At 49.2% G+C, this 19,864-nt stretch overlaps 2 protein-coding genes across 4 annotated transcripts in view; both read left to right on the plus strand.

The window, feature by feature from the left end:
• ndc80 (NDC80 kinetochore complex component) overlaps positions 1–1,676 on the plus strand; it is a 55,291-nt gene extending 53,615 nt beyond the window's left edge. For both annotated transcript variants that reach the window (XM_055656149.1, XM_055656150.1), the window contains exon 17: positions 865–1,676. In XM_055656149.1, the coding sequence (XP_055512124.1) occupies positions 865–987 (123 nt within the window). In that variant the 3' untranslated portion in view covers positions 988–1,676. The remainder of the gene's footprint in view (positions 1–864) is intronic.
• A 5,062-nt stretch (positions 1,677–6,738) lies between these two features.
• Positions 6,739–18,582, plus strand: LOC129709657 (collagen alpha-1(II) chain-like). 2 transcript variants are annotated; one of them, XM_055656147.1, is made up of 4 exons: positions 6,739–8,095; positions 12,035–12,150; positions 12,803–13,067; positions 16,947–18,582. In XM_055656147.1, the coding sequence occupies exons 2-4, from the start codon at positions 12,040–12,042 to the stop codon at positions 18,458–18,460; spliced, it is 1,890 nt and encodes a 629-aa protein (XP_055512122.1). In that variant the 5' UTR covers positions 6,739–8,095; positions 12,035–12,039; the 3' UTR covers positions 18,461–18,582. The 2 variants fall into 2 exon arrangements, with proteins under 2 accessions (XP_055512122.1, XP_055512121.1); XM_055656146.1 differs by lacking the exon at positions 6,739–8,095 and adding an exon at positions 8,102–8,454.
• Positions 18,583–19,864: the final 1,282 nt, after the last annotated feature.

Consider the following 19,864-nt stretch of genomic DNA (forward strand, 5'->3'; position numbering starts at 1 on the left):
AGGAAACTCAATAGTGAAAGGATTAGGTGAATGAGAACAGGGTGATGTGTTGTCTCCGTGGTGTCGTGACCACGGATATCGTAGCAGCAATTTAAAGAAGGAGGGTAAACAACTAGGATTGATCCTGCTTAGGATTTTGGATCACTGGGATTATTTTTGTGCAAGATGGGATCAATACAAACAGAACTGATGGCATCTGATGCAGAACAGGTCTGAGGTCCTTGAAGGTTTTCGCTTGCTGCTTGGAGAACGTCAACTAATTTGGCTGGGAAATGGGACACAGTTAATGAGAGCAGTTTGTACAGTCAAATGTAGGAAGAAAACTAAATCAGTCCAGCAAGCAGAGCAGATAAGAGTGTGGAACAAATGGCACCAATCAATTTATATGATAATCCAGTAGTTTGTGTTGTAACTAGTGATTCTTGATTTTTATTCTACATTTTTAACCAGGCAGCAATTGTGATGGGATAGAATTTGTGTATCTGCTTTGGGATTACAGGTTATAACCGCCATAACATATCCATCACTTGGACTGCTTGCACCATCTACAGACATATTCCACTGTCCATGCTGCCGACAGGGTTTCTATCTGGTTCGTGGATATCCTAAGTTGTGTACAAATCACTTGCTGCTCCCAAAAGTTAGCAGAATATATAGTAACTAAACTCCACTGGTCATACTTAGTACCTCCATCACAAAACTGAAATGCATGGGGTGGGTGGTGATTTGCAGTCACATTGGTTTTCTTTAACTCCAAACTGGGTTATCACAGCCCGTAACTTAAAGATTAGGTATTAATTTGCATTGTTTTCCTTTGAAGATGATCATTGGTAGATTAAACCAAAATATTTTTTTTCTATTTAGAAGTTTCTTGATAATTATCAAAAATGTGCTGAGAGAGACTATGAAGAACTCTTGAAAGAAGAATTTCTGAAGGATCTGAAGACCATAACTGAACTCTGCAAAGAGAAGTGTAGTTCTCTGTGAGCTGTGGCCAGTGTTTTGTACATTGTACAGATTTATGTTGTTTCCCTGTATACAATTTATATTGCAAAGCAAGTTTACACTGCTGTAATAACCCTTCCCTACATGCCCCCTAAACTGCATTTCTTCCTCTGGCTTCATAATTTGCATCTTAAATCCTCTTGTCTTGACACCTGTTATTTTGTCATGTCTGGCCTTTATCCAACTATCTGCCGATCAAAGGCCTCCCCCCCCCCCCCCCCCCCTGCCTGTTCACCTAATAACTACCATGCTTTGTCCTGCCCCTCTTCCAGCTTTCTTAACACCTCCTCTTTCCCCCGACCTGAAATGTCACCTATCCATGTTCTCAAAGAATGCTGCCTGGCCTGTTTAATTACGTGTTACTTTGCGTCTTACACTGTTGGAGACTGTCTTCCAGCTAGTCAAACGTGTAGAAGATTACAGGCAGTGTTTGCTTAATGCAACTTCAAGGCATTAAATGTATTCCTCAGCTTTTCAGCAAAATCATTCAAGTAGTGTCTTTGGATATCTGGCAGAATAAGCTTTGGAGCCTAGACTTAGTTCATTCCATTCAAGTTCTTGATGATCGATGAAGGTCATCAATGCAAGACTGGAACAAGTATGCAGAAAATGTTAAGAATTATTGCTGCAAAATACTTAATAAATGAGCATCAGTTTGCATTCATTTATAATTCTATCTCTTCATTACATGTTATTTTAATTAAAAGAGCTGTGTATAACTAAAATTAAAAGAAATGTTGGAAACTTTAGGCAGGAACATACAGAGAAATGTGTGGTATTGCATTTTGGGATGTCTAACAAGGGCAGGACCTACAAAGTGAATGGTAGGCCTCTGGGGAGCAAAGATTCTATAGCGAGCAAGATAGTCCACTCGACGAAAAAGACGTAGTATGGCCATTGGAAGATTAATGGATAATTTAAGGCCCCATTTCCGTAACCGGCTTCCGCCTCCGCACCAAAGATCCCATAGGATAATAGTGCGGAGACTGAAGCCGGTTACGGAAACATCCTCGTAAAAATAAAAGTTCTTTGGTAAAAATCTTCTCTTTTGCAGAATTTTAATTTATTAACACAAACTGATCCCCCGCAACGTTGATTACAATGCGAGTCGAGTCAGTTCGGGTCCGGTTACGGAAATGGATGAAAAAAAGGCCCACGTTCCGACCCATTGCGTACTACACGTCAGCCCATTGCATTTAGCAGGAGTGGTCTATCTTGCTCCGCTATTGGATATTTGCTGGGGAGTGTTGTAGAGCAGAGGGATCTTGGAGTGCAGGTGCATGGTTCCCTGACGGTCAAAAAGGCTTTGATGAGTTGGCCTTCATCAGTCGGAGTATTGAGTACAGTGCATTCAGAAAGTATTCAGGCCCCTTCACTTTTTCCACATTTTGTTACGTTACAGCCTTATTCTAAAATGGATTACATTCCTTTTTTTTACCATCAATCTACACGCAATACCCCATTATAAAGTGAAAACAGGTGTTTAGAAATTTTTGCGAAGTAATTAAATAAGTGAAATACAAATTGGCATGAGTATTTGGACCCTATACTCAGTACTTTGTTGAGGCACCTTTGGCAGCGATTACAGCCTCAAGTCTTCTTGGGTATGACGCTACAAGCTTGGCACATCTGTATTTCAGTAATTCGATCGGGTTCAAGTCCGGGCTCTGGCTGGGCCGCTCAAGGACATTCACAGACATGTCACGAAGCCACTCCTGCCTTGTCTTAACTGTGTGCATAGGGTCGTTGTCCTGTTGGAAGGTGAACCTTTGCCCCAGTCTGAGGTCCTGAATGCTTTGAGCAGGTTTTCATCAAGGATCTCTCTGTACTTTGCTCCGTTCATCTCTCCTTCGATCCTGACTAGTCTCCCAGTTCCCTGCAGCTGAAAAACATCCCCATGATGCTGCCACCACCATGCTTCACCGTGAGCATGGTATTGGCCAGGTGATGAGCTGTGCCTGGTTTCCTCCAGACGTGATGCTTGGCATTCAGGCTAAAGAGTTCAATCTTGGTTTCATCAGACCAGAGAATCTTGTTTCTCATGGTCTGAGAGTCCTTTAGGTGCCTTTTGGCAAACTCCAAACGGGCTGTCATGCTCTGACATGCACTGTCAACTGGGACCTTATATAGACAGATGTGTGCCTTTCCAAATCATGTCCAATCAATTTAATTTACTACTGGTGGACTCCAATAAAGTTGTAGAAACATCTCAAGGATAATTAATGGAAACAGGATGACCCTAAGCTCAATTTTGTGTGTCATAGCAAAGGGTCTAAATACTTATGTAAATGTGATGTTTCAGTTATTTCTTTTTAATTATTTTGCAAAAATTTCTAAACACCTGTTTTCGCTTTTTTATTATGGGGTATTGTGTGCAGATTGATGAACAGATATATATTTAATCCATTTTCGAATAAGGCTGTAATGTAACAAAATGTGGAAAAAGTGAAGGGGTCTGAATACTTTCTGAATGCACTGTAGAAGTTGGCAGGTCATGTTGCAGTTGTATATGACGTTGGTGAAACCACGTTTAGAGTATTCAGTTCTGTGTTCACCATGTTATAAGAAAGATATTCTCAAGCTTGAAAGGGTTCCGAGAAGATTTATGAGAATGTTGCCAGGACTAGAGGGTCTGAGCTACAGGAAGAGGTTGAGGAGGCTGGGTCTCTATTCCTTGGAGCGCAGGAGATGAGGGGTGATCTTATAGAAGTTTATAAAATCATGAGGGGAATAAATCGGGTAGAAGCGCAGAATATCTTGCCCAGAGTAGGGGAATCAAAGACCAGAGGACATGGGTTCAAGGTGAAGGGGAAACATTTTAATAGGAATCTGAGGGGTAATTTTTTCACACAAGGGCGATGGGTATATGGAACAAGCTGCCAGATGAGTTGTGGAAACTGAAGAAATGGGGATCCCTGAGTGCATTGAAAGTGTCTCAGTGTCATGATGGGAAATGTGGTGGCTTGCAAAGGGAAATGGCGAACTGAATGGAGGAGTTACTGCTGTCAGTGTGCCACAGTCTGCATTGTGTGGAGGTCAGAGCATGAGGGTGTAAGTTGGTTCTTACTGGGGGAGGTCATTATTTCAAGCAAAATCCTAAAACCACATGACATAAGACATTGGGGGGCAAAAAATTACAACATGTACGTGTTCTCACTTGTTTGAATTAAATTCTGTCTGTCTTTCCTTCTTTAAGATCTTTAAATAATTGTCTTCACTGTCAATTACAACCAATTTTCATGGATCATGCAAACATACTAAGCACACATCTACATTCCCATCAGGGGACGGGGGGGAGGGATTGACAAATTGGGAGTATAAAGATGGAGATAAAGGGGAAGTGAGTACAGAAAAAGTTACAAAAAACTCCCGAATTAATGGGAAGGAAAGTTCGAGAAGGGATAAGAGAGTAAGGTCAGGGCCGATAGTGGGGAGTGAGAGGGGAGGTGAATACCGAAGTCAAAGTGTTATATATGAATGCACAAAGTATAAGAAATAAAGTGGATGAGCTTGAGGCTCAGTTGGAAATTGGTAAGTATGATGTGGGAATGACATGGCTGCAAGAGGATCAGGGCTGGGAACTGAATATTCAAAGATATACGTCCTATCAGAAAAAAACAGACAGGTGGGCAGAGGGGGTGGGGTAGCTCTGTTGGTGAGGAATGAAATGCAGTCCCTTGCAAGGGGTGACATGGAATCAGGAGATGTAGAGTCGGTATGGATAGAACTGAAATTGTACGGGTTAAAAGACTAATGGGAGTTATCTACAGGCCCCCAAACTGTAGCCTGGATATAGAGTGCAACTTGAATCAAGAGTTAAAATTGGCATATATCGTGAAGATAATGCTATGGTTGTTATGGGAGATTTCAACATGCAGGTAGACTGGAAAAATCAGATTGGTACTGGACCCCAAGAAGGGGAGTTTGTGGAGTGATTTTGTAATGTATTAGAGCAGCTTGTACTGGAGCCTACCAGGGAGAAGACAATTTAGGATTTAGTGTGTAATGAATCGGATTTGATAAGGGAACTCAAGGTAAAGGAGCTCTTAGGAGGTATTGACCATAATATGATAAGTTTTAATCTACAATTTGAGAGAGAAGGGTAAAACGGAGGTGTCAATATTACAGTTGAACAAAGGGGACTATGGAGCCATGAGGAAGGAGCTAGTCAAAGTTGACTGGGAAGATACCCTAGCTGGCATGACAGTGGAACAACAATGGCAGGAATTTCTGGGAATAATACAGAAGGTGCAGGATCAGTTCATTCCAAAGAGGAAGAAATATTCCAAGTGGAGTAAGGGGACGACCGTGGCTGACAAGGGAAGTCAGGGACAGTATAAAAATAATAGAGAAGTATAACGCAAAGATAAGTGTGAAGCCAGAGGATTGGGTAACTTTTAAAGAGCAACAGAAGATAACTAAAAAGGTAATACGGGGAGAAAAGATGAGGTACGAAGGTAAGCTAGCCAAGAACATAAAGGAGGATAGTTAAAGCTTTTTTACTGTGAAGAAGAAAAAATTAGTTAAGACCAAAATTGGACCCTTGAAGACTGAAAAGGTTGAATTTACTATGGGGAAGAAGGAAATGACAGGCGAGTTGAACAGGTACTTTGGATCCATCTTCACGACGGAGGACACAATCAATCTTCCTGATGTACTAGTGGCCAGAGGGTCTAGGGTGAAGGAGGAACTGAAGGAAATTCACATTGGGCAGGAAGTGGTGTTGGCTAGACTGAAGGCTGATAAATCCCCAGGGCCTGATGGTCTGCATCCCAGGGTACTTAAGGAAGTGGCTCCAGAAATCGTGCATGCATTGATGATCATTTTACAATGTTCTATAGATTCAGGATCAGTTCCTGTGGATTGGAAGGTAGCAAATGTTATCCCACCTTTTAAGAAGGCGGGAGAGAGAAAACGGAATTATAGACCAGTTAGCCTGACATCAGTGGTGGGGAAGATGCTGGAGTCAATTATAAAAAATGAAATAGTGGCACATTTGGATAGCAGTAGCAGGATCGGCATGGATTTACGAAGGGGAAGTCATGCTTGACTAATCTTCTGGAATTTTTTGAGGATGTAACTAGGAAAATGGACAAAGGAGAGCCAGTGGATGTAGTGTACCTGGACTTTCAGAAAGCATTTGATAAGGTCCCACAAAAGAGATTAGTGGACAAAATGAGAGTACATGGTATTGGGGGTGGGGTGCTGACATGGATAGAAAATTGGTTGGCAGACAGAAAACAAAGAGAAAGGAGTCCCTTTCAAAATGGCAGGCAGTGACTAGTGGGGGGACTGCAGCTATTTACAATATATATATTAATGGTTTAGATGAAGGGATTAAAAAGTAGCATTAGCAAATTTGCAAATGACAAATCTGGGTGGCAGTGTAAACTGTGAGGAGAATGCAATAAGGGTGCAGGGTGATTTGGACCGGTTGGGTGATTTGCCAGATGCATGGCAGATGCAGTTTAATGTGGATAAGTGTGAGGTTATCCACTTTGGTGGCAAAAACAGGGAGGCAGATTATTATCTAAATGGTGTCAAGTTGGGAAAAGCGGAAGTACAACGGGATCTGGGGGGTACTTGTTCATCTGTCACTGAAAGTAAGCATGCAGGTACAGCAGGCAGTGAAGAAAGCACGTTGGCCTTCATAACAAGAGTAGTTGAGTATAGGAGCAAAGTGGCCCTTGTGCAGTTGTACAGAGCCCTAGTGAGACAACACCTGGATAATTGCGTGCAGTTTTGGTCACCAAATTTGAGGAAGGACATTTTTGCTATTGAGAGAGTGCAGTGTGGGTTCACGAGGTTAAAGGGGTGTTGGGACTCTCATATGTTGATAGAGTGGAGTGGGTGAGAGGTGTTCTTATTGAAACATATAAGATTATTAAGGGTTTGGACACGCTAGAGGCAGGAAACATATTTTTGATGTTGGGGGAGTTCAGAACCAGGGGCCACAGTTTAAGAATAAGGGTTAAGCCATTTAGAAGGGAGATGAGGAAATATTTTTTCACACAGAGAGTTGTGAGCCTGTGGAATTCTCTGCCTCAGGTGGAGGCCGGTTCTCTGGATGCGTTCAAGAGAGAGTTAGATAGAGCTCTTAAAAATAGCGGAGTCAAGGGATATGGCGAGGAAGCAGGAACAGAGTACTGATTGTGGATGATCAGCCATGATCACATTGAATGGCGGTGCTGGCTCGAAGGGCCGAATGGCCTACTCGTGCACCTATTGTTTATTTCAGTACAAGCCAATTTTATATTTTATCTTTCTCACCCTGAATCTGGTGTTCTAACCAGCCATACGCTACAGCCGTCATCACTCTTCTTGAAGTGGCGCACTTTACAGATCCTCCATAGACGCTGTCTGACTTGCTTAAGGCAGAAGACAAAGGATACAAGTAATTAGTTAATATTCACAATGGAGGGTGGTAGACAATGGAATTGGCCGGAATCAGTACAAAGATCGCCGCGCTCTCTTCTCTGTGTAACTTGGACACAAGCACGTCGGATAAAATCTCCAAATTGGGGATGACACAAAACGTGGAAGATAGAATGCAGGAGGACAAGACTGGCGTTAGACATCGTTCTCTCTTCATCTGCGACCGGGCGTCATGCTGCGTCAAACGTAATCTTCTCCCTCTGGGACAAGGCGTTCACTCTCCCTCCGGGACCTGGCGTGACGGTTCCGTTAAACACAAAGCAGTGATTGGAATCTCGAATCCCGGCCCCTCGCACACTCTGACCTCACGGGGAAGGTATTGTAGATCTTGGGCCGTCATCCTGTGACCTCACAGAGCTCTCGCCCCCCTCACACCAGCCGGAGGGTAAACATCATGGAAGGCGCTAAGGACTGGATGATGCCAGATCCTCTGCTCACCTTCACCTGAAGAACCACTGAGAATCAGAACGCAGGTGGTCTGACACACGGTTGGACCAGGCTGTAGAGAGGAGGTGACACAGCCGAAGGGGAGGGTGAGGGGGTCGAAGAGGTAAAGTTGGAGGAGAGGAAGGAGCGCAAAAGCCGGACGATCATTTTCCACTGGAACCAGGAGAGCGTGGCCTAACGGACGAGTGTGTTGAGATACCATGCCCCGGTGGGTTCCTCCCTGGTGTATTGTGGACAGGTCTGGTCTCCTCCCTACCTATGAATGGACAGTGTTCCATATGGATTGACTTCAAACGCGCGGGCCAGCCCAGATTGGATATGGGGACTTGTCTAACACGACCCCGATCAGAGGGGTCTGGGAACCACGATCTCGGAATATAGGGTGGCCCATTCTGGACAGAGATTGGAAGAAATTCCGGTCCACAGAATTCTCTTCTTCAGAAAATTGTCCCTGAGTTCCGAGCTGGAGAGGATTCTGATAATGATGGAATCGAGGAAGACTGGGCGAGGACAGGAATGTGGGTTGGCTACATTGGTAACGAGATGGGATAGCAGCGATGGAGAAAGGTAGAGTGGTGCAAACCTGCTCTGAATTGTATCTTTGTATGTAAGATGCAGAACTGGATATTTAAACATGCTTTCCCCCACGGCTGGTCGTAGTCTTGATGACTTGATTGAGTTTTTACAGGGATTGATGAGGGTAGGGGGGTGGATGTTCTCCACTGGATTTTAGTAAGTCCCTCATGGAAGGATAACCCAGAAGTTTGGACGCATGGTATGAACGATGACTTGGCTGCTTGAATTCTCATAACTGGTTTGCTCATAAAGTCAGAAGGTTGTGGAGGATACGATGGTATGCTGGACGGGGTCTGTGACCAGTGGTGTCTGCAATGATCTGTGCTGGGAGGCCTGTTGTTGTAATATAGATGTATATTTATATTACTAAAAGTAAGATATTTGCCGCTTTTGACTGACTGTGATGTGATTTCCGAGAGAACGCCTCCACTTACGGCTGTCATTTTTGGCCACCTCGCTCAGTGCCCCCCTCCGCCGGACTGGACCAGAGGAATTTTACCATTGACAAAAAAACAGAAAGATATTAATGTTTTTGTAAAAATTGCCATTCTCTCTGCTGCTGGTGGGAGGGGGAGGGACTATAAAATCCGGAAGTGGTGTGCCTCATTCAGTCTCTGCAATATGGAGGAAGCAAGAGGGTCGCATCTCTCTGAGCTCTGAATAACACTGAACACGTGTCTACTCAACTGTGAGTCCCCTTAATGTGGTTTGAAAATGAAAATATGACGGGTTTGAAGTAAAATGCACTGCAAATGGTTGCTTGGGGGTTTTGGCTTGATGTAAAAAGGCACTGCAAATGGTTGTTTGGGGGTTTGGGTTGAAGTAAAAAGGCACTGCAAATGGTTGTTTGGGGGGTTTGGGTTGAAGTAAAAAGATATTGCAGAGGGTTGTTTGGGGGGTTTTGGGTAGGAGTGAAAAGGCACTGCAGAGGGTTGTTTGGGGGAGGTTTGGGTTGAAGTGAAAAGGCACTGCAGATGGTTGTTTGTGGGTTTTGGGTTTGGGTTGAAGTGAAAAGGCACTGCAAATGGTTGTTTGTCTAAACTTGACAACTTCCTGTTTGCACTATATTGATTTTAGATAAAACGCAACCACTTACAGCTGTGATTTTTGGCCATCTTACCCAGTCCCCCTCTGCTCATCAGGTGCAGAGGATTCTTCCCATCAATGAAAAATAAAAGTGTTATAAGTGTTTAAAAAATGTTGAGAATCTCTCTCCTGTCAATCACGCCATGAAGGCCACACCTTTTCCGGTGGGAGGGGGAGGGATTATAAAACCCGGAAGTGTGGGTGTGGCTCAGTCTCTGCATGATGGGGGAGGGAGAGGTCACAACTCTGTCTGAGCTGTGAATCAACTGAACACACTGAATGTCTACTGAACTGTGAGTGTGGTGTTTTGTGTGGTTTTATGGTGGTTTCACCCTGCTTGAAATGGTATGAAACTGCATTTGAATGTGGTGGCCTTGCACCCTGCATGAAATGGTATGAAACTGCATTTGAATGTGGTGTCGTTGCACCCTGCATGAAATGGTATGAAACTGCACTTGAATTTGGTGGCCTTGCACCCTGCTTGAAGTGGTATGAAACTGCACTTGAATTTGGTGGCCTTGCACCCTGTTTGAAGTGATATGAAACTGCAATTGAATTTGGTGGCCTTGCATCCTGCTTGAAGTGGTAGGAAACTGAACCTGAATTTGGTGGCCTTGCACCCTGCTTGAAGTGGTATGAAACTGCACTTGAATTTGGTGGCCTTGCACCCTGCCTGAAGAGGTACGAAACTGCACTTGTATTTGGTGGCCTTGCATCCAGCTTGAAGAGGTAAGAAACTGCACTGGTAAGAAACTGCACTTGAATTTGGTGGCCTTGCACCCTGCTTGAAATGGTAGGAAAATGGATTTGAATTTGGTGGCCTTGCACTGCTTGAAATGGAATTTCAAGGAATAGCCATGTGTCAACTGCCAGCCCACCAGCCGTGAGTGAGCTGCCAGCACATCAGGCTTGAGGGACTGAGCTGCCACCCTAAGAATCCATTTGGCTCACAATGTCCATACTAGCCCTCTGGAGACCAGTAGCTCCTGCAGCCAACAGCACCCATACCAGCGCTCCAGAAAGCCTCCCCCCCCCCCCTCACTGGCCACCAATATTGGAATTGGTGGAGAGGTGGAATATTTTGTTGGGAGACCAGCCGTCCCGTGTAAATATGGGACCCAACAGGTCCGACTTAGTCTGGTACATATATATATATATATATATATATATATATATATGTCTTGGACATAAGTGTAGATGATTTGGTTAATAGGTTTGCAAATGACAGTGAGGAAGGCTCTCAAAGGATCGAGTGGGATATAGAATAGTTGCAGATATAGAGAGAAATTGCCCTTGTAATGGACTGTTCAAACTACTTCCCTCTGGCAGACGTTACAAGGCCTTGTACGCTCGAACCTCCAGACTCAGGAACAGCTTCATTCCCAGAGCTATAGCGGCTCTGAACCGGCCCTGCTGAGTGCCCCCCTGGACTGTCTCCCTCGGATGGTCATGTCACACAGACACATCTGCTGTTTGAACTATTTTACTGTTCTTTTTACAATGCATGTTCTCAGGGTATCTAAATCTAAATTTTATTAGTTATTTATGTTATGACATCGGATGTATGCTGCATACCAAATCTCGTTGCACTTATGTGCAATGACAATAAAATATATTATTATTATTATTAATATTATTATTATTATTATTAAATGACAGATGGGGTTTAATCTGAGCAACTATATTGAAATTTGATAGGAAAGGAAACAACATACAGTTAATGGCAAGAGGCGTAACAGTATTGTTGAACAGAGGATATTGTTCAAGTCCAAAGCTCCCTGAAAGTAGAAACACAAGACTATAGTTTGGTAAAGAAGGTGTACAGTATGCTTGCCTTCATCGATTGGGGCATTGAGTACAATAGTGAGGCGGTCACGATGCAGCTGCATTTTAGTTTTATTTGGTCACATTTGAAGTATTGAGTGCAATTCTGGTTGCCCCCAAGACAGATATGGAGATGTTGGAGAGAGTGCAGAAGAGGTTTAACAGAATCCTGTCTGATAAGTTTTCAGGAGAGGTTGGATAAATTAGGATAATTTACCCTGGATTGTCAGAGATTGAGTTCAGACTTGATAGAAGCATATACAATTGTGAGAGGCAGAGATAGGGCAGACATAACCTTTTTTCTCAGAGTGGAAATCTCAATGACTGGAGGGCATAGTTATTGAGTTAGAAGGGGAAGTTAAAGTAGATGGGTGGGTCAGATTTTTTACACAAAAATTGGTGGGTGCCTGCAACGTGCTGCCATGGGTGGTGAGGGAGGTAGATATGGTTGTGGTATTAAGATATTTTTAGATAAACACATAGATATGCAGAGAATGGAGGGATATGTATCACATGCAGGCAGAGATTAGTTTAACTTGGCATCATGTTCAGCATAGACAATGTGGCTAAAGGGCCTGGTTCTGTAAGCTAGTATTCTATGTTAAGCGACCAATCACAGGGTACACACAGAATGAACACCCTCATTCTTGTCCTGTTGCAGGCAACATGAAACCGAGCAGGAACAATTCCTCGAGAAGATCTCTTGTGCATCAACCTATATCTTCTTCCTTCAATCGCTTCTGCCTGAACCTCCGCCGTTGCAAAAGCTACTTCTGGGTGAGTTCTCCACTACCTGGCCCTGTGGAGGAGGAAAGTTTACATCTCCCCATCCTGGCCCACTTCTCTTGTACCACAGACTCGGTTCCTGCTCTCTGACTCCAACAGTCCTCCCTACGATAACCACCCATAACACATCCAGAAAATTGACTATTCCCCGAACAGGAACCCCCAACAGATCCGATTTCTGGCAACTCCTCCTCTGATCTCCGCACTGATACCATCTGCCAAGAAATAGTCCATCCCTACAAGGAATGTCAGTAAAGGGCTCCTCATCGATTATTTAGAATGTGAGAAATTGACAGTGAGCCATTCAGAGAGATGTTAGGCTTGTGCGATATGTCAAAAAGCCCTCTGAGTCGGTATTTTCCCAATTCACCGCGCCCTTGGGCAGGATATCCTGCCGAAGCCTACCATAGATATATTGAAATTGGCAGCCCTAACTGCGCCATTACATAATTCTGCATTTATACATCCCCACGTTTTGTTTTCCTTCCAAAGAAATGCCAGCAATTCCAGGCAATGCCAGCTCTTAAACCAATCCCAATCTCTTGCTTCCGAGAAGTCTCCGTGTTGCTACATTAGATCAGAAGCACCTTGCGCAGTCCCGGTAACTTTAATAATTCAGGACTTTTTTGATCTGTTACCACAGGACTCCGATAGCTTCGAGGACGCCGAATCTTGCTGCCAGACGGAATCCCCCCATTGTAGCCGTCCTTGCTCCAGGAACTGGTTCTCCTGTATTCTTCCAGAGTATTCGTCGGTGGCCAAACAGCAGCCAAAGCAATTCATCTCCAGGGGTACCCTGACAAGCATTGATCTCCATGAAACCTCTCTGGATCCTCAGATTGCTCCAGAAAATGCGTATACTTTGAGTGGCCCTGGGATCTCTCAGACTCGGGAGCCAGTCCGCACAGGTAACGAGGGTTTTACAGTAGCTGTGTCAAACCGGGATTCAATCCGGAGAGATCCGGGCGGGGGATTTCTGCTCTGATGCATCCGGCCCTATTGACCTTTATTTCATTGATTTAAAGATGGATTATTGAAACAGGCCCTTCGCCCACCGAGTACACGCTGATCATCGATCACCCATTCATACCAATTCTGTGTTATTCCACTTTCACTCTCACTGCTTAAACAATAAGATAGGCGAATTGACCAACAAATCCGCATGTCTTTGGGGTGTGGGGGGAAACCGGAGCACTCTTGGAAACCCACATGGTCACAGGGAGAATGTGCAAACTCCACACGGACAGCAGCTGAGGTCAGGATCAAACCCGGGTCTCTGCCACTGTGAGGCAGCAGCTCTACCATCTGCACCACTTATGCAGTCCTAAAAGCAAGTTTACTGCAAGTTCGAAAAGCACCTAATACAGCTAATACAGTTCCCCAGAGAAATTGGCCGATGCTAACAAAGAACGTATATGAATATACTAGACCAAGTGCAGACTCGTTGGGTCTGTTCCCCCAATGTGCGGTTGTGGGGGGAAAGCAGCATGCAGCGTCACACACACTAAGTATCCCCTCTACCCCGCACTCACGCTAATTACCCCCCTTGATATTATTTAATATTATTAATTTGCTCCTTTTACCCCATAACCACCCTATCTACTGATGCACAGCCCCCAACTTGCAGTCACACCTAGAGGAGGGGGGGGGGGGGACTGGGGTAGAGAGTGAGGACAGAGAGAGAAGGGACAGAGACACAGAGAGAGGGGCAGAGACACAGAGAGAGGGGCAAGAGGGATACGGGGGTTGGAGAGGAGGACAAGAGGGAGAGTGGGTGAGGGTGGAAAGGTGGGGGAGGAGCGAGAGAGGATGAGAGTGAGGGGGAGAGAGAGAGGGCGTGCTGAGAGGGGGGTGAGGGTGGGGAGCAGGGAGGGGGAGGTAGGGGGGAGGGTGGAGGGAAGAAGGTAGGGGGTGTGGAGGGGAGGGAGTTTAAGGGAGGGAGGGAGGGAGGGAGGGGGGGGAGGGGATGGAGGGGAGGGGAGAGAGGGGGGGGGGGGGAGAGGGGAGAGGGGAGGGGGGGGAGAGAGGGAAAGAGAGGGGGGGAGGGAGAGAGGGGGAAAGGGGGAGAGGGGGGAAAGAGGGGGAGAGAGAGGGAGGGTGTGTGCTGAGAGGGGAAGGGGAGAGGTGGGGGGAGCTGGGAGGGGGAGGGAGGGTGGAGGGGAGGGGGTACGGGTGTGTGGAGCGGAGGGGGTTTAGGGGAGGAATGGCGATGGAGGGGAGGGGGGAGAAAAGAGAGGGGAGAGAGAGAGGGGGAGAGGGGAGAAGGGGAGGGGAGAGGAGAGGGGGGATAGGAGAGGGGGGAAGAGAGGGGGAGAGGAGGGGGGAGGGGAGGAGGGGGGAGGGGGGGGGAGAGGAGAGGGGGAGGAGAGTGGGGAGAGAGGAGAGGTGGGGGGGGGGAGAGGGAGAGGTGGGGGGGGAGAGGAGGAGAGGTGGGGGGGAGAGGAGGAGGAGGGGAGGGGTGAGGTGGGGAGAGGAGAGGAGGGGAGAGGAGAGGAAAGGGGGGAGGGAAAGGAGAGGGGGAGAGGAGAGGGGGGAGAGGAGGGGGGATGAGGAGAGGGGGGTGAAGAGAGGGGGGGAGGGGGAGGAGAGGAGGGGGGGGAGGGGGGGGGGGAGAGGGGGGGGGAGAGAGAGAGGGGGGGAGGGAGAGAGGGGGGGAGAGAGGAGAGGTGGGGGGGAGGAGAGGAGAGGGGGGGGGGGAGAGGAGAGGTGGGGGGGGAGAGGAGAGGTGTGGGGGGAGAGGAGAGGAGGGGTGAGGTGGGGAGAGGAGAGGAGGGGAGACGAGAGGAAAGGGGGGAGGAAAGGAGGGGGGGGAGAGGAGAGGGGGGAGAGGAGGGGGGATGAGGAGGGGGGAGAGAGGAGAGGGGGGTAGATGAGAGGGGGGGAGAGGAGAGGGAGGGGGGGAGAGGAGAGGGAGGGGAGAGAGGGAGGGGGGGGGGGGGAGAGGGAGGGGGGGGGGTGGTGGAGAGGGGGGGGGGGCATCTGCAAGACACATTCTGCAAGCATTGTAGAACCAAAAGAGACACTTTTTGCAAACATTTTAGAACCAATAAACACTTTTTGCAAACATTTTAGAACCAATAGACACATTCTGCAAGCGTTTTAGAACTACTAAGGACACTTACATTTGAGTAGACATGTGTTCAGTGTTATTCACAGCTCAGAGAAACGTGACCCTCTGCCTTCCTCCAGCTTGTAGACACTGATTGAGGCCCACCACTTCCTGGTTTTATAGTCCCTCCTCCCTGCCGCCAGCAGGGGCAGCAGAGAGAATGGGGAATTTTGTAAAATCATAAAATCCTCTGCACACCTACGTCGGAGGGGGGCTCTGAGCGAAGTGGCCAAAAATAACAGCCGTAGGTGGCGGCGTTCTCTCAGATATCGCAGCACAGATGGCCAAAGCCGGTCAAGAACAGACTTTTAGTAATATAGATATGCGAGTAAAGTTGCAAATTAAAACAAGGCGCTGTCCAGCCCCTGTGATGCCCAGCGGTCCTGGAAAGTGTTCGACATGCCCGTGGATGCCGCATGCTCCCATGTCCAGGACACCCAGACCCGGACGCAACTGGAAGAGGAGCAGGCAGTCAGCATATGTGGAACACTTGTCTGTCCACCGCCATGTTAACCAGGCACAGGAGCAATCCGACCAGAAGATTCCCCGATGACCCCCACTCCGCACTGGGTATTCAAAGTTCAGAAGAGTGAAGCTGATGTGTAGCCATAACTTGAGGAGCAGCCATTCAAATATGCAGAGGGGTTGTAACCATGCATATTCTATATCTACGTGGTACACAAATTCGTTCAGCTCAAAGGATTTTCATTTACTCCAGCAATGGCTTTGATACTGTTCCACATGTTAGTCTGGTCCAGAAAGTTGGATCTCATGGTTTCCAAGAAGTAGCCGACTAGATACATTATTGGCTCCATGGTAGGTTGTATTTTAGACTGGAAGCCTGTGGCTAGTTGTGAGTCATTATTGACATACTTTTGATGAAATTCAGCAAGCAAAACGCGATAATTCCCGATATTTTGGACCTTTAAATCTCCACGGCAAATGTCCGCTGTTCACTTCCGCTGGATTGGCACCTTCAGCTCCCTCTTTAATTTACCTTAGTTTCTATCTTTTTTTTTAACTGTAAATCTAGGTAGCTGTGCCTCACAGTCACCCCGACTGGCACAATAAATTGCAGATCAAAACCTGGCCGTTTTCTATGTTTTTAACGGGTGGGAAAGTGCGTGTTTTCCCATCCACTAACATGTACCGGATGTCTAGCATGTCCTCCACTTGAGATTTTCGGTCACGTGGGTGCGGATCTACGCTCCAGTGACCTTTCGTGAAATCACCCTATAGCCACGATTCAGACTAGAGAATGTTGGAGGGACCAATCGTGGGTAACATAAGTTAAAACGGGTTCACCGACTCATTACCCGTCTTCACTTCTGCCGCGTAGAAGAGAGGGCGCCATGTGTACAGGGAATGCGAGAGGTTGCATATCTAAAGGGCCTGCTCTAGTTTGTGCTGCATTTTAGCCCCACGCTCCTCATCTTTCCTCAGAAGGTATGGAGGGGGGGAGGGGGGGGGGGGGTCTCCATGTCGGTTTGCTCCTGAATCTGGTCAAGATGAGTATTCAAACTTCCAGGCAGCGGGCAGTCCAAAGTTCCGAGCTATGGGCTACATCCATGACTTGGTGTCTCTGAAGTGGGGACACGTGTTGACACAGGGGGGCCGAGTGTGTCCGAGATAATACCTCCTGCGTGCTAACCTCTCTTCCCTGTGCTTCTTCCACCAGGAACCGGGCCGCGAGTTACAATCGGAGGCCCTTCGGTGACCGCCGGCCCGTGTCTGCCCTCGGGAGGGCACAAGAGCCGCGTTTGGCCGCAGAACTCGCCCGTTGCCTCTACTGCCCCACGGCCCGGTGGACCTGTGGGCAGCCGCCCGGTCCAGCGCCCGAGAGTGCTCACCAGCGTGGTGCTGCTAGAGTCCAGGGGCCCCGACAGACTCATCCTCATCCTGACGCTCATCACCATCTGCTACGGGAGCCGAGCCTCGGGCCGCGGGAGGCCCGGCAGCTCCGGGCGGGCGTGGTCAGATGTCCGGCCTGGTCCGGCGTCCTGCAGCCCCCCGAGCGCCTCCGAGACCCGTCCATCTCCCTCTCCTCACGGGGCCTTCACTTGGACCCAGTCCCCGGGCTGCGCCCACGCCGAGGGCCGGGGGGAGACCGAGCTACCTCCCGCTCCAACCCGGCCAATGTCCCGCCCGCAGGGGGAGGGCGAGGGTGAGGGCCGGCACCTGGTCGGTGGGGAGCGGCCGAGCCTCCCTCATGACCCGGAGCAGGGCGGGGACCTTTGCCCGTCCCTCCACGACTCTCACCGGGAGCCGGGAACTCCAGTTCCCTTCGCGCTCACGTCTCCCAGCGGCTCGGGGTCGCATTTCACTCAGGACGGTCCGACCTTCACTGCCCTCCCGTTCCAGAGGGGCCTCGCTGGGGGACAAGCCGCGGGCTCGAGCCTCGGGGAGGACGATTCGATTCTCGGCGCTGCCTCTGGAGAGGACGGCGACCTCGGGGAGGATCCCTCTGCCGGTCAGTGCGGGCCGGTGGAGGGCGGGGTCCCTAGTTATCCTCCCGTCGAAGGATCCTCCGCCCACAGCGGCCGGGGCGAGGCTGGTTGGAGGATGGAGCCGTGGGATGAGGAGCCGGAGGCCGAGTCCAGCGTCTCCTCCAGCCCTCGACCGTCTCGGCCGGCGGCAGAGCAAGCGGATGCCGCTGCGCCCTGCGAGGCCCAGGGCATTTCGACCGAGATGAGCGGCAGCGAGAGGGGTGGTGGGTTGGTGCCCGAGTCCCAGTTGCCGGGGCTCCGCGGCCTGGCTGCAGCCGAGGGTTGGAGCGGGGCCTTCAACACCTCGCTCTGGGTCTTCCAGCACTTCCAGGACCTGCCCCGGGAACTCAGGCGGCCGCACCCCGGCCTCTTGCTCTTTCAGGCCAGAATGGAGCAGGGCCCCGAGGGCGCCGTGCAGGGCCCGGGGCGGATCGGCCCCGCCAGCCCGAGCCGCAGCCGCCCTCCCCGCGTCGCGCCGCCTCCCCACCTGGAGATGCAGGCCGAGGAGAAGGCGCTGCTGGAGCTGCTGACCAGCCAGGCCTCTCCTCCGGCCTCCGTGCCCGACAGCCAGCTGGTCTCCGTCCCTCCCACCGACCGCGAGTACTGGGCGACCTTCTACTTCGGCGGCGGCGTGGAGGCTGCGCGCCGTCTGCTCCGGGAGCGGGGGCTCAAGGCTGCGGGGCCGAGGTGGGGGTCGCCTAACTGAGGCCCGGTGTCAGCGCCAGTCCCCTGCGGCCCCGTCTGACAGCAGGAGTGTGGCCGTGTTATAATGCGGAGCTGGTGAGGGGAGGGGGGTGTTCCCTAACGACCATTAAACGAATTGCATCGAAACAAGCTGCCTCGCCTGACTGTCTGTAGTAGCGGGAGCCCCCCCCCCCCCCCCCCCCCCCCCCCCCCGGGGGGCTCCATGTCCTGGAGAGACGATGCCTCCTATCCGCCCCTCCCTTGTCCGTGCCTCCGCCCTCCATTCCCTGCCCCCCACCTCCCCCACCCCCCGCGTTCCTTTCTCTCCGACCCCGCACGCTTCGTTGCCTTCTCCCCGCTGCTGTGCTCCCTCCTCTCTGACCCCTTCACCATCTCGCTGCGTTCCCTTGACTTCTACCCTCAAGCTCCGCTCCCTCTTCTCTGACCCCGACCGCGGCGCCTCCTCCCCGCCGCCCCTCCCACGGCCCTCACTCCTTTCCGCCCTCACCTTTCGCTCTCTCCGCCCTTCCGGGGCTTTCCCTCCTCTCGGCCCTTCCAACGACGCAGCCCCTGCCGTTGTTCGGTGCTAATTCCCTGAATCGGCTGTGAAGAACCAGTCGGCGAAGGGAAGTCTCGGCTCCAAACAGTGTGTGTAGCGCGGATAAAGCAATGAATGATGTTTGTGTTCAAGAAGGAACTGCAGATGCTGGAAGATCGAAGGTACACAACAAAATGCTGGAGAAACTCAGCGGGTGCAGCAGCATCTATGGAGCTAAGGAAATATGCGACGTTTTGGGCCGATACCCTTCTTCAGACTCCATTTTTTTTGTGTACCTTAAAGCAATGAATGATGTTGGTGAGTTAAAGCATCTATGTGAAGTATTGTAGGGCTAACAGAGAGTGAACGAAACTGCGTTTGCAGCAGGATACGAATTGTGTCCTTTCGTTTGTATCAAAAGTACAAAGCTGCTGCGTAAAACGCTCTCAATGAAATATTGGTTTGCCTTCATTCATTGCTAGTGCTCCGCAGAAAGTTGCCGCAAGGTGCGGGGAAGCTGCATCCTCTCTTGTCTCGTGTTCTTTCATGCAGAGCATCAGCCCGAATTAATAGGATTAGGAAAGACACAGAGCGTTGGAATAACGCAGCATCTCTGGATAACGTGGATAGGTGACGTTTTGGGTCGAGATCCTTCATCAGACTTAAGCGTGCAAGGAACAGGAGCAGAGGTGGGCAGAGATCAATAACTGGGACACAATCCACCTACAGGAAAATCCTGAACCAAAGCAGAACTGGAAGCCAGTGTAGATGGGGAACGAGTGTAATCTCTGCACGATGGGGGTTGGGCTCATCTTGTGGGTCGTGGTACAGAGGGGCTGGATGGAAATTTGGATCAAGAGGTAATATGCCACCACCCGCCATTTTCGT

This window comes from Leucoraja erinacea, chromosome 26 (genome assembly GCF_028641065.1).
Source record: "Leucoraja erinacea ecotype New England chromosome 26, Leri_hhj_1, whole genome shotgun sequence".
NCBI lineage: Eukaryota > Metazoa > Chordata > Chondrichthyes > Rajiformes > Rajidae > Leucoraja > Leucoraja erinaceus.